This window comes from Malaclemys terrapin, chromosome 7 (assembly GCF_027887155.1).
Source record: "Malaclemys terrapin pileata isolate rMalTer1 chromosome 7, rMalTer1.hap1, whole genome shotgun sequence".
Classification (NCBI taxonomy): Eukaryota; Metazoa; Chordata; order Testudines; family Emydidae; genus Malaclemys; species Malaclemys terrapin.
In genome coordinates, this window is record NC_071511.1 from 45,726,108 (window position 1) to 45,739,050 (window position 12,943).

Consider the following 12,943-nt stretch of genomic DNA (forward strand, 5'->3'; position numbering starts at 1 on the left):
GCAGCTAGGAATCCTGGTCTAGGGAAAAACGGGAGAGTCCTTCCAACTTTTGCACAAGCATTACCCGGGCAAGGCAAAGTCTCTGAGCGGGCAGCTGTGCTGATGCAGGCACGGAGCATGTGGCTTGAGGATGCTGGCTCAGACTCTCCTATGTTTACAGGTATTCACTACATGAGTCTATTTCAGGGAGCGCTGGTAGCTCTGGGGATTGGCAGTTAACTGGCTTATCGAATCTTTCACCTCTAGGGTGCCAGTTCAAATACAAGCCAGCAGTGACTACCCGTCACCACCAGCTGATGTCTGTTTGTTGGCGTGGGCAAAACGAATTCAGTGACCTCAGGACAGATCCCAGTGGATAAGTGTCCCCATCATAAGGCCCACCAGTCCAGGTGGCCCTAAGTGCCCTGTGTTGGGCTGGTTCATGCCACCTTTGTGCTTTGCGAATCCCAGGGGCCAGCAAGGAGGAACTTTCACATTTATAAACTCTGACAACTGCCATCCACAGCAGCTGGAGCTCAAAAACCTCCTGCCCACCTCCCCCCACCCCCACACTCAACTCCACCACCCCCCAGTCCCTGCAGCTCGTCTTCTTCTGCCTCGCTGTTCTATGCAGAACACCGCGCCTGCACCACTGCCTTCTATCTTCGCTGCTCTGCTGCACCGTTAGCTTCTTCCCAAGACATTTTGATAGCTTTCAGTTCTACTTCTATTGGGTGTTTCCATGTTATCCTTGGTCTAGTCACCTCTTGATCGGGGGGTTCTAGTCCAACGCCTGTCTAGGTATGTTGTTCTGCTCTTTCCTCCATGTAGGTCCTAACTGTCTCCATTTTTGGTCCGGAATTTCCTGCCTATCGGTTTCTGTTTCATCCTCCTCCAGAGTGATTTTTTCTGGCCATCTGATGCTGAGATTTGTCTACAGAATCTTGTTTTGGAAAAGCTGGAGTTTAGATAGTAAGAGCTTACTAGGTTCTTTGAATACACCTGCGTTATACTGGCCCACACCACCCATGCAAGGGGAATTCTCAGCCCAGAACTGGGGGGTCAGAATCTCCTTGCTCCCCAGCTGTTTTATTCTAATTAAGGTAGCCGCTCACTCTGTTCTCCCTGAGCCAATTGTCTCTGCTGAGTAAATCCTGCCTTGTGGGAGCCAGGCAGGTTCCTCCTCAGTTCAGCTAATTGAGGACAGGTTTAATACACTTTGCAGTTCTGAGGGCAATCGCCTCTCTCTCTCTCTGAGAGCAAACTTCAGGACAGTTTCTCCCTCCTGCCCCCTAACCACCCTCCCTGCGGAGATAATCTTAGGCCTGGTCTACACTGGGCGGGGATCGATCTAAGATACGCAACTTCAGCTACGAGAATAGCTGAAGTCGATGTATCTTAGATCAACTTAGAATCATTTACTTGGCGTCCTCACGGTGCAGGATCGACAGCCGCCGCTCCCCCGTCAACTTTGCTTCCACCTCTCGCCAAGCTGGAATTCAGCAGTCGACGGGAGAGCGATCGGGGATCAATTTATCACATCTACACTACACGCGATAAATCGATCCCCAATAGATCGATCACTACCCACCGATCCGGCGGGTAGTGTAGACGTACCCTTAGAGAAGGCTCACAGGAAAAGGCAGGAGGGGAGCAGCCCCGGGTGCATTGGCACACTAAGGTCCCAAGGACCGACGCTAGGGGGATGGGGGAGAGCTGATGGATGAGGTATTAAAATAAAAGGCTACTGCTAGTAGAATATGAACTTGCCACCCCTGCAGAACAAGGCAGAGGCTTCAACCACCAGGCTGCGCAATCTGTGCTTACAAGGTTTAAATTAGATACAGGTGAGCTCAGATTTTCTTCTCTAAGGGCCTGCTCCCGAAAGGCCTTCTCCACTACCACCGCCTGGGGTGAGCGCTGAGGACCCTCAGAGCCTGCCAGGGGGGCTCTTGGCACCTTGCACAGGGGGTGGGGGTTTGTAAAGAACACAGATGAATGGGGTTTGCAAAGTACATTGTGAATCATCCCAGCAGGACCCACCCCACTAACTCCTTTGCTTTACAGGGCTAGCGTGCCCCTGTGTCTGGTGATCTAGTCAGAGCCTTGGTGGTACAGGGCTATGCTCAGCAAGCACCTGAACACAGGTGGGGTGGCAGGCGCCTGCACTCTGGGTGGTGGGTGGTTCCGTTCCTGCCCTTGTAGATCAGCAGGGCATTAGTAGCTTGGGGGCAGGCGGGGCAGAGACAGCCTAGCAGAGGGGTAGGCAACCTATTGCACATGTGCCCAAGGCAGCACATGAGCTGATTGTCAGTGGCACTCACACTGCCCAGGTCCTGGCCACTAGTCCAGGAGGGGCTCTGCATTTTAATTTAATTTTACACGAAGCTTCTTAAACATTTTAAAAACCTTATTTACTTTACATACAACAATAGTTCAGTTATATGTTAAAAACTTATAGAAAGAGACCTTCTAAAAACGTTAAAATGTATTACTGCACCCAAAACCTTAAATGAGAGTGAATAAATGAAGACTCGGCCCATCACTTCTGAAAGGTCGCCGACCCCTGGCCTAGCGCTTAGCAGCCTGCGTGAATTGCACTGCAAGCTGATCAATGACCCCAGCGCCAGAAGAAGAGCATCCCTCGCTCATCCATGCACATCTAAATTGAATTGCTCTGCAAATTAGCTTACTTAGGAGGGCAGCCTGTGGCGCAGAGGCAATTTGCAAACATAACGGTTCTCCTGGGGAGCCCTTTTTCCACTCCAGGCCCGGGAGAATGGCAATGCTTGAGACCAGACAGATGCTTTGCCACTAGCCCCCAGTGCTGGCTCTAGGACTCACCCCCACCCCCACGAAGAGAAACGACACCCAGAAACATGAGAGCCAACCCAGAGCAGGCTTGTATTGTGCTTTTGATAACACCGTTCCTGTCTGCAGGGCTTTACAAGCACTCAGAGATGTGGCCTTTGCCCTGGGATGCTGACGCTAACTCAGAGTGAAAGATTAGGGTCAGGCATGGGCGCAGCTGGCATCAGAGAGGAGACGGGGGTGGTGAGGCAAAGGGAGGGAGTGTACCTCAAGGGGAAGAGATAGGGCAGTTAGGGCACCAGATGGGGAGGCCTCCACAAGCATGGGGAGCAAGGTAATAAAGGTGGAAGGGCCCATGGGAATTCATCACCTAAGTGCCTATCAGGATCCGGGCCAAGGTCCATTTGTGGGAGGAGGAGCTAAAGGGAACACTGCAGAAGGGGGCTAGAGAGGGAGCAGAGGGGACAGAGGGTGGAGAGCAGAGATGTAAGGATCATGCATTCGTACAGCTCCTCAAAGGGGAGGAAAAGCAGCAGACGCAGATGACTGCGAGGGCTGGGAAGGTGTCCCCATCCGCCCATGAGCTAATGACAGCACATTAGCTCAAGTGCCTAGTGGTGGGGAGAGGAGGACATCTGGCTGGAGGGAGGAATGGTTTGCTGAAGTATAGATTGCCTGGCCTTCTCTTCCCTTGCTGGGCCCAGCCCGGGGTGAGCTGTCGCATTCCTGACCACGTTCCTGGACTGACTGACTGTCTCTTCCACCCTTCTTACAGCAGAGTGGAGCAAACTGCAGTGAGGCCCAGCTCGGGCAGGCTCCTGGCATGGAGCTCACTGGCCTTCAGGCTACACAGGTGCCCCCTGCACCGCACTGTCTTGCTGCTGCTGCTCCTGTGCCCCGAGCTGCCCAGAGGTCATAATCTGAAGCCATCCTTGCCCCCCATTGTGACAGACCAGCCCTTTCTGGTGGCCTGGAATGCACCAACGGCTCGGTGCTGGACTTCCTATGAGGTGCCCCTCAGTGTGGCCTCCTTCAGCCTCCTGGCAAACGCGCAGGAAGACTTCACAGGCGGGAACATCACCATCTTCTACTACGATCAGCTGGGTCTGTACCCCTACTACCTGAACAAAACCACGCCACCCGTAGCCATCAACGGCGGCTGCCCACAGAACGCCAGCCTGCTGGACCACCTGGACAAGATGGCCAGCGACATCGCCACCACCATGCCCTCAGCTTCCTTCGCTGGCCTGTCTGTGATCGATTGGGAGAACTGGAGACCCCAGTGGATCCGGAACTGGGACAAGAAGAACGTCTACCGGACCATGTCCGCCCAGCTAGTGAGGCAAAGGAACCCGCACTGGCCCGATGAGCAGGTGGAGCTGGAGGCCAAGTGGGAGTTCGAGACGGCTGCGGCCAAGTTCATGGTGGAGACCCTCAAGCTGGCACAGTTGCTGCGCCCTGGGGGCTGGTGGGGCTACTACCTTTTCCCTGAATGCTACAACTATCATTACTGGGATGACTTTGAGAACTTCACTGGGGGCTGCCCCCAGGTGGAGGTGCAGCGGAACAACAAGCTGCTGTGGCTGTGGGAGCAGAGCAAGGCGCTCTACCCCTCCATCTACATGGAGGAGGTGCTGAGAGCCTCCCTGCAGGGCAAGAAGTTTGTGCAGGCCAAGCTAAGCGAAGCTCTGCGCGTGGCTCAGCTGCCCTCCGTCAACCACTCCCTGCCTGTCTTCGCGTATGCCCGGCCCTTCTACAGCTACACCCTGAAGGAGCTAACCCAGGTGAGATACCGTCCCTCTTCCTCCTCCCCACTCTCTGGGCGTAGCAACCCCTGCAACTAGTTAACAGTAGGGACCGAATCCAGGACCTTCAGCCCTGACAGCGCTGGAAGCTGGGAAGGAGTAGGTGACTCTGTTTTGTGCATCAGGCATGCCTGAGAGGGTGGGAGGGGGACCGTCAGGAAATTAATTCCATGTGAAGAGTTTAGCTTCATGTGATGAGGTTTCCCCCCTAGCCATTCCCCTGTCCCCATCACAGCTGATCCCACATTAAATGCCAGCCACTGTCCACCATGGGGTCAGGAATCCTTTTTAAATTCTGCTATCCCCACTAATGACTAACTCCCAGTCCTGGCTTGGGCATGAATCCCTTCTCGACCCCAACTAGCAAACACCACTTGCTAGCAGGATTCCAGCCATCCCAGGAGCCTGGCCTAAGCCTTTGCATAACTGAGCTAACAAAGGCAAATCCTTCCCTCCCAAGGAGCAAGATTCCTCGATGCTCCTTTTATCTCATGCTTCGCAGCAGCTCAACTGCCCAGCACGAGGGATCAGTGTGAAGCCGGCAGGATTGGGGGTAACCACTGCTCTGCCCATTAGCAACCTACCAATGCAGAAGCCCCAGCTGCTGCCTAAATAAAGGCTAGTCTACACTGGCAATGCTAAAGCGCTCAATGAGGGGCGTAGCTACCAGCGCTGGGGCACTGTTTACACTGGTGCTTTACAGCGCTGCAATTTGCTGCGCTCGGGGCGGGGGGGATGTTCACACCCCTGAGTGAGAAAGTTGCAGCGCTGTTAATTGCCAGTATAGACAAGCTCTTTGGTTCTTTGCTTGCACTGGAGAAATTCACCAGAAATTCCCATGGTTCAGCTGGTGGCTGGGGCTGTTTCTATCACCCTTTTGCTTAGCTTTGCTTTTCTGCATGTTTTTGAACTCAAATAGTGTTAAAAGTGGTTCCAGGCTTGTTTACACTGCAGCTCTGCCACAAGTCCAGCATCGGTGAAAATGTTGGATTAAATGCAGTAGCCTCTGTGTAGACCCAGCCTGTCCATTTAGGGTTCTCCATTCGCTCCCCTGCAGCCCCTGTTCATTTGCTGTCTCTCACACACTGCAGATTGTCAGTCCTTCAGAGCTGAGGCGGGGGGAGGGAGTATAAAGAGGGATGGTCAAAGCGGGGCAGTTAACGTAAGATCCCTTGCTCTGCCAGCCATCACCCCAATCTTCCACCAAGCCTTTCTTGCTGTTTGATGTCTTTAAACACTGTTAGATTAATGTTAACTTTCATGCATCTCTGCACTGCTGGTGTCTGGCTGGGACCAAGAGTGGAAAAGCCAAAATCAGGCTTTCCAGGGCTCACGAGATTTCCAGCTGCATCTTGCAAGCCCCATGTGTTGGATAAACATCTATCTACATGGAAGCTCTGAATGGTTCAAGGTATCACTAATTACAACCAGTCAAAAGAACATGATCAGGGGGATTAGCAGTGTGGTACAGAGCCATTACCTTCAAGTTACTGGTTCAAATCTGGCGCAGATAGGGACCGACTCAAAGCTGTTTCTAGTTTTCCCCCTGCACCCCAGGCCTTAGTCAGCACCTCTGGTGGCAGTGCCACAGGAACTCCACAGAGTGAATGGGCTATGGAAGCTAATCTCCCCCTTTCCTACTCATGGCCCCTTCAAATCATGGCTCAGGCACAGCTGCAGGATGCTATAGGGAGCCTTGTGCACCTCTGCTGCCCCCTCTGTCCCCGTCCTGTGGAAAACCAGCTCCTGTTTCCAGCATGGTTGCTCACTCATCCTCCTTAAATTCACATAAATACTCATCCTGCCCCCCCATACAGCGTTCTACACACAGAGTCAATGCTAAGCACCTATTACCCCACTCTCCATTTCCCAGCACTTTGCCCAGACCCTTGCTTGGCCCAGTTGTGTTTTCATGGTGCCGTGGGGGCTCTATATAGAATATGGCCGGCTGTGCCACCGGAGCCGTTCTACACCATACAGCAACTCAGTCCCACAGCAGCACCATTAGTAACTCCCATTCTTCATGGGCACCTGGCACTGGGTCGTAAAAACTCACTCCGGGCTGCAACTCTGTGTATTAAGTTCGAAGGAGCCCTTCTGCCTTTCCCTCCCCTGAGTGTGACTCACACTCAGAACCATGAAAGGGAAGAGGCCTAGCTGATATCCTGCCCTAGAGGGGGCTATCGCAACCCCAGGGCGGGCCTGCTCTGAGCACCTGCCGGGCAGTAACCCCACTACACAGGCTGTCGCTGCTGTTTGGCAGCATAACAAGGAAAGGAACTGAGTCAGCTGGATGCTCATGGGCCTGGCTTTACCGGACTCTCTCGGCTGCCCAGCCAGCTTTTCTGTGCTTGGAATTCTCACCGCGCTGCTGGTTTCTCTTGTTGCAGACAGACCTAGTGCACACGATCGGGCAGGCAGCAGCCATGGGGGCTCACGGCATCGTTCTCTGGGGAGGTGTGGAATATTCTCGCAACCGGGTAATAAAGGCTACTTGTGGAGTTACCAGTGGTTGTTTGGGGGGGGGGGGGGGGAGGAGGAGGGGAAGAACAGGGGGCATGCATGCACACCTGCATCTGGGATTGGGGCCCTTTCCTTGCCCCCCAAATGAACACCCCTGAGCTCCTCCCTGCCTTGGCAGCAAGGGGCTGGATGCACCTCCCCCTGAGCACCGCTGTTACACAGCTGAGCTGGCCCTAGGGGCGCTTGAGGGGGACATGGGACAGATCCAGCTCCCAGCAGTGGCAGCAAACTGGCCAAGGACTGAGCAGGCTGTTGAAAATGAGCTCCCTGCACCAATGATCCTACACTTAAGGGCTGAGGTGGGGCCCAGCAGCTGCCAGCTAAATGCCAGTTGTTGCTAGAGAGTGGGTGATATTTTTTCACTAGAGGCTGGACTGAGACCTGCCAGCTCATCACGGGGCAAGCAAACAGCTCTCGGAGGTTAACTGCAGCATGGTACGCTGGCCTGGAATTGGACCAGACAGCAGGCCGTGAAGGGAGCCAAGGCCCATTAATTAAAAAGGAAAGCTGATATTCTGCTTAAGGCACTGAACTAGGCCTCGGGAGATCTGGCTTCAATTTCCAGGGCAGTTACGGAGATCTCGTGTAAGCTTGGGCAAGTCACTTGATCTCCTTGCCTCAATTTCCCTTCTGCAACATGAGGATAGCAGCACTGCCTTTGGCTATCTTGTCTATTATTAAATTCTTCAGAGCAGGGCCTGGCAAGTTAGCTTGGGATGATCTATTTGCCATAAACTCATGCTGGTCCCCTCTTTAACCCTTTATTAAGGGTACGTCTTACGGCGGGTAGCAATCAATTTATCTGGAATCGATATATCGCGTTTCGTTAAGACGCACTATATCGATCCCCGAACACGCTCACCGTCGACTCCAGAACTCCACCAGAGCGAGCGGCGGTAGCGGAGTCGACGGGGGAGCTGCAGCCGTCGATCCCGTGCCATGTGGACCCCAAGTAATTTGATCTAAGATACTTCGACTTCAGCTACGCTATTCGCGTAGCTGAAGTTGTGTATCTTAGATCGATCCCCCCCCAGTGTAGAGCAGCCCTAAGAGAGTACACAATAACCATTCCCCCATTTTGCCCCGGATCAAAGTGTATACTGACAGGACTACACTAACTCAGATCATCCAATTAACCCTTCTTAAATACAGACACAACAGTAGCTTTCTTCCAGTCCCGTGGAGCTTGGCCCGTGCCAAGATTTATTAAAAATCAACAATGGATGCAAATGATCAAGAGCTGCTGGTTTAAAGATGTCTAACTTTAATAGTTGCTGTTTAATAACAAACAATTAAGGAAGATGTTAATCTTCCAGTAGCAACAAGAGGCTGCAGCTGGGATCTCTATGGGCTCCTGATCCCAGCTGAGGTCTTTTAGGTACTACTAGCAGACTAACAACCACCACCCAGGGGAGAGAGAGATTAAAAGTAATTTACATTTTTCAAATGGGATTACTCAATCCCACAATTGAGAGGATACACTGCTTTAAAAAAAAGAGAGAGATCTAATATAACAAATAGAAAAAAAGAAGGATGTTCATAGCAATTAATGTAAATTAGAAGCCAGACATTTTAGAAAATTGATAAGGGAAGCAAAAAAACATGAGAGGAAATCTATCGCCCGTAGAGTTAAGGACAGTAAGGAGATTTTTAAATATATCAGGAACAAAAATCTTGACAATGGTATTCAGCTATTACTAGGTGGAAATGATAGAATTGTCAATAATAATGCAGAAAAGGCACAACTATGCAAAAATATGTCTGTTCTGTATTTGAGAAAAAGCCAGATGATGTATTGATATCAGATGATTATGGAATACTTTCCATTCCAAACGAAGAAGGCTATTAAACAGCAGCTCCTAAAGCTAGACATCTTTAAAATCAGCAGGCCCAGTCCATTTGCACCCAATATTTTGAAAAGAGCTGGCCCAGGATCTTTCTGGATCCTTAATGTTGATTTTTAGTAACTCTTAGAATACCGGAGAAGTTCCAGAAGACTGGACGGAAGCTAACATTGTTTCTGTATTTCAGGGTAAAACAAGATGACCCAAATAATTATAGGCCTGTCACCCTGAATTTGATCCCAACCAAAATACTGGAACGGCTGATAAGGGACTCAGATAATTTAAAGGAGGGTAATATAACCACTGCCAATCAACATGGTTTATGGAAAATGGCTCTTGTCATACTAACTGGATATTAACTTGATACTGAATTACAAGTTTGGCTGATAAATAGAGTTGATGTTCTATACTTAGACTTCTGTAAGGAATTTGACGTGGTACCACATAGTATTTTGATTAAGAAATTAGAATGACACAAAATCAGCATGGCACATGTTACATGGATTAAAAGCTGCGTGGCTGTTGATTCCCAAGTTCCAAAATGTAATTATCATCAAGCAGGTATGTTTGTAGTGAGGTCCTGCGGAGAGTGGTTCTTGGCCCTACACCATTTAATATTTTTATCAATGACCTGGAAGAAAACAAAATAATCACTGATGAAGGGTTAGGAATAGGAGGTTATATTACCTTTCTGTTTGGCAATGAAGTAATTTCAGTGGGATAGCTACTGGAATCCTGTGCCCTGTTCTAGTCTCCTGAATTCAAGCCAGATGTTGGTGAATTGGAAAAGGTTTAGAGAAGAGCTGCAAGAATGATTGCAGGAGTGGAAAATATGCCTTTTAGTGACTGAGCTCCTGGAGTCTGTATTTACCTCATCACAGAGAAGGTTAAGGAATGACTTGATCACAGTATATAAGTACCTACATGGGCAACAGAAATTTGATGATAGAGGATTCTTCAACATAGCAAAGTGATAAGATCCAATTGCTAAAAATTGATGCCAGACAAATTCAGACTAGAAATAAGGCACTATTTTTTAATAGGAGGGTAATTAAACATATCAAAGGTTGTGGTGGATTCTCCAGCACTGGAAGTTTTAAAGTCAAGCCAGGATGCTTTTTCTAAAAGATCTGGTCTAGTTCACTCATAATTCTTGCTTCAAGTCCAAAAGCTAATTCAGGAAAGTTCTATGGCCTGTGTTACATGGGTGGTCAGACCAGCTGATCACAATGGTCCCCCTTTTGGCCTTGGAATCTAGCATAGCACAGCTTGGCTCTGGTGCGTAACTGCTTTAATTTTCCTTCTCCAGCCCAACTGTGTAAAGATCCAGAAATACCTGACTGGCACCTTAGGCCCTTACATCGTCAACGTGACCACGGCAACCAAACTCTGCAGCCAGTTTGTCTGCAACAACCATGGCCGCTGCCTTCGCAGAAAGATGGATTTGGACAGCTACCTGCACCTGGACGCGAGCTCCTTCCAGATCCGAGTGGACAAAGCCGCCCATGGACCACACGTGTCCGTGAAAGGAGCCCTCACCACCCAGCAGAGGGACAGGATGAGACAAGAGTTCACATGTCACTGCTACCAGGGCTGGAGGGGGGAACACTGCCATTCCCGGGGTCACAGCAACCAGCTCTGGGCATGGGACTTGTGCATCCTCCTGGTGGTGATGTCTGCAATATGGACGTGGGGCATGTGACCCACTTTTGCAACAAATTATTTTCAATGTGAATTTGTGAAGCCTGTGATGTGACGTGAACCCCGGAAAAAGGAATGACAAGGAAGGAGGAAAACCAGCAGCAGGTTCTGTGCGTTGGCAAGAGATCTGGAAAGTTTCCAGACATTTGTGAATCCCACCAGCTCCCATGACCCCCCGGTACATGACCCCTCCCTGCCCAACGGGAGTCACGCAGTGTGGATTTTTCCCAGCTTTCTTTGCAATATTTGTAGGGTGCTATTACATTTCTCACTTAGTTCAGTTACTTTCTACAGCCCAGAAGCAGCTTTAAAAATACATATGGTGCAAATTTTCCTGAATCACAGCCAAAGGACAGTTTTCTATTACTCCTTTTTAAAATATCACACTGGTCAGGATTAGCTGTTTACAATAGAGTTACCAATGGCCACACTCTTGCCTCTTCAAGAACCATAAACATTTAAAGTCCTTCTTATTTATATGCAGAGTGGACTTATCCTACTCAGATTGTTTTTAGGTGCCTTCCCAATGTGACCGGTGCTATTTTAACTCCTGGATGTGTGTGTGGTGTTGCATTCCCTCTCTTTGTTAAGAGTCTGGGTTGATTATTTTTAAATTAAATATTTTCCATGTGAATACCATGTTTGTGGCGTATAGGCCTGGCCCTTGACTGCTCCACCTAGCCTGGAAGTGCAAGCTGCCCAGGAATGATTTCCAGCCTACCTTGGAGCAATCCCCTTGGAGATGGGCAGGGAAGCTGCTAACTGAAGAGGACTCCTGTCCACTAGGAACTGCCATGAGACTAGGGAGGAGACTTTCCAAGGACAATCAGCCACCCAACTCCCTTTGAATTTCAAGGGAACTTGGGCATTTACCTCCCTTAAGGCACCTTTGAACAGCCGAGCCTAAACTCTCTTCCCACAAGGTACCTCCCAACTAGCAAAAGCTGAGATGGTTTGAGTCATATGAATTCTTTACTCACCTAACCAGGAGATTGCCTCTGACTCCATTCTAGGCAGTCCAGCATCAGAAGACGCTTAGGCCATGTCTACACTACTAAGTTCTATAGTGTAACTACATCAGTTGGGGGTATGAAAAAAACACTCCCCCCAGCCGACATAGCTATATCGGCAAAACCCTCAGCCTGGACACAGCTATGCCAGCAGAGAAGAGAGCTGCTGCTGTCATAGCTAATGTCATTTGGAGAGGCTGTGATCTGACACTGGCAGAAAACCCCCTTCTCTTACCATCCATTACATCCACACTAGGGGCTCCCTCAGTATAGCTATGCCAGTAAAGCAATTACAGCATAGACAAGGCCTCAGTTGTGCCCCCCTCACCCCGCAAACAATAGCACTTCCAGACTGAGAATGCAAGACTTCCTTTCCCTTTGCAGACTGCCTCGGAGCTATCACCCCCACGGAGAGAATATGAAAACATTCCACATAGTTAGCCACAGCTGGCATGTTTACACCTTCTGTCACTCCATGGTATCGGGGTGTGCTCAACATAGGCCAGTCCAGGAGACATTAGGAAGCATGGCAGGGGGGTGGGGAGGGGGGAGAGACAGGGCAGAAGACATGAGATCCAGGCATTTGTCCATACAACAAAAGAATTGAGGTATCATTTCCCACAGCGCTTTAAATTTTCAGCAGAGACTCAACAGAGCACATTGAATACAGCGACTCCTCCACATTATCCTGGACATGGGCAACCAGGCTTGGGCCTTGAGCCAGTCTCTTGCTACCTCTGCACCTTGTCTGCACCAGGGGAATTGCTAATTAGCAGCAATTGGCATAGCTGCACCAGACCTGAGCCTTAAAGGTTGAAAAAGGTAAGCTGGAGATACTACACCTGTTGCGCTAATCAGTTTATTCCTGTTTGAAAAAGGGGTAAACACCAAATTGGTGCAAACCCAGCCTTGCCCTTGTCTAAGAGGTCATCCGGACTCGGATTTAAAAGCAGGGAGTTAGACATGTTAGCGGACATATTCTATAAATCTAGAGCAGAAGAGACAGCATAAACTTTAATGTGAGTTAATTGGTAGAGAGGAACCCAAGCCTATACCCTAGAATTCAGCTCCACCCATTTAGAGCATGTTAAAATCGACAGGGCCCCGTCTACACTAGTTTTAGAACATGCTAACCAGCACCTTTGAATGACGCACCTTCAAACTCTAATCGGCTTGTCGACAGCCAGCTGCTCAAACTTGGCTCTTCCTGAAGGTAAACCCAGTCAGCTCAAACGGTTGTATTTTAGTCACCCTGGCCACACCCTTTAAA

General features: G+C 49.9%; 1 protein-coding gene across 2 annotated transcripts in view; it reads left to right on the forward strand.

Moving 5' to 3' along the window:
- Window positions 1-11,302, forward strand: part of LOC128839948 (hyaluronidase-4-like) — a 37,548-nt gene extending 26,246 nt beyond the window's left edge. The window contains exons 2-4 of one of the 2 annotated variants that reach the window (XM_054033306.1): window positions 3,566-4,574; window positions 6,986-7,075; window positions 10,272-11,302. In XM_054033306.1, the coding sequence (XP_053889281.1) occupies window positions 3,566-4,574; window positions 6,986-7,075; window positions 10,272-10,664 (1,492 nt within the window). In that variant the 3' untranslated portion in view covers window positions 10,665-11,302. The remainder of the gene's footprint in view (window positions 1-3,565; window positions 4,575-6,985; window positions 7,076-10,271) is intronic. The other variant, XM_054033307.1, reaches the window with a different exon arrangement.
- The last annotated feature ends 1,641 nt before the right edge of the window (window positions 11,303-12,943 follow it).